Below are 932 nucleotides of genomic sequence, written 5' to 3' on the forward strand. Positions count from 1 at the left end.
TTATATCGATAAAAAGTTTCGAGAAATGAACGAAACAATTAATACGAAACTAAATATTCTGCCAGACATAAAAGACTCCATCAGCTTCATTTCCGCCGAGTATACCTGAAAAAAATGTTATCTGATTTCTTGGGCACAATAAAAAATTAACAAGCTGAGAATGTTAAGCTAAACTCAGAAGTGCGCGATCTTAACGCACGCGTGTCCCACATGGAACAGACAGCCAGGGAAACCAACGTCGAGATCCAGTGCGTACCTGAGCATAAATCTGAGAACCTGATATCGATCGTTAAACAACTTGGAACCGTGATTTCTCGCCCCTTTGCCGAGTCGGAAATACTTAACATTCATCGAGTCCCCAAGATCAAACCAGATTCCAGAAGGCCCAAGTCAATCGTCGTGAAGCTCCCGAGCGTGAGGGCAAGGGATGAAGTCCTGGCTGCAGTCGTCAGCTACAACAAGAAAAACATGAACTCCAAGCTAAACTCAACACATCTAAGCATCGACGGCATCAAATCACCGGTATACGTCAGCGAACACCTCACACCAGCAAACAAGGCCCTGCATGCAGCCACGAGGATTAAAGCGAAAGAAGCTAATTATATATTCGTGTGGATCCGTAAAGGTAAAATATTTGTACGTAAAGATGAAAACTCAGCGCATGTAGTGGTGATTCGCAACCAGGACTCGTTAGCTTCGCTTGCTTGATTTCTACCGTATTTTTTTAAATTTCAATTTGTATATTATCTGTGAATTATGTATACTGACATGGACAACCTAAGAATTTATTACCAGAATTGCAGGGGTTTAAGAACTAAACTTAATGAAGTTTATCTAGAAATACTTAATAACAATTTTGATACTATTATTCCAACTGAAACATGGTTGAACGACTCTATATCTGATGCAGAAATTTTTGGCTCGCGTTATAA

At 40.1% G+C, this 932-nt stretch overlaps 1 protein-coding gene across 1 annotated transcript; it reads left to right on the forward strand.

The window, feature by feature from the left end:
• The first annotated feature begins 210 nt into the window (after positions 1-210).
• Positions 211-708, forward strand: LOC149418365 (uncharacterized). The gene has a single exon (XM_089639102.1). The coding sequence runs from the start codon at positions 211-213 to the stop codon at positions 706-708; it is 498 nt and encodes a 165-aa protein (XP_089495228.1).
• The last annotated feature ends 224 nt before the right edge of the window (positions 709-932 follow it).

Source organism: Hesperophylax consimilis, chromosome 13 (genome assembly GCF_061612785.1).
Source record: "Hesperophylax consimilis isolate HC1 chromosome 13, BYU_Hcon_1.0, whole genome shotgun sequence".
NCBI classification, from domain to species: Eukaryota; Metazoa; Arthropoda; class Insecta; order Trichoptera; family Limnephilidae; genus Hesperophylax; species Hesperophylax consimilis.

Coding starts and splice junctions, on each gene's coding strand:
- LOC149418365 (XM_089639102.1), top strand. CDS start 211: ATGGAACAGACAGCCAGGGAAACCAACGTCGAGATCCAGTGCGTACCT.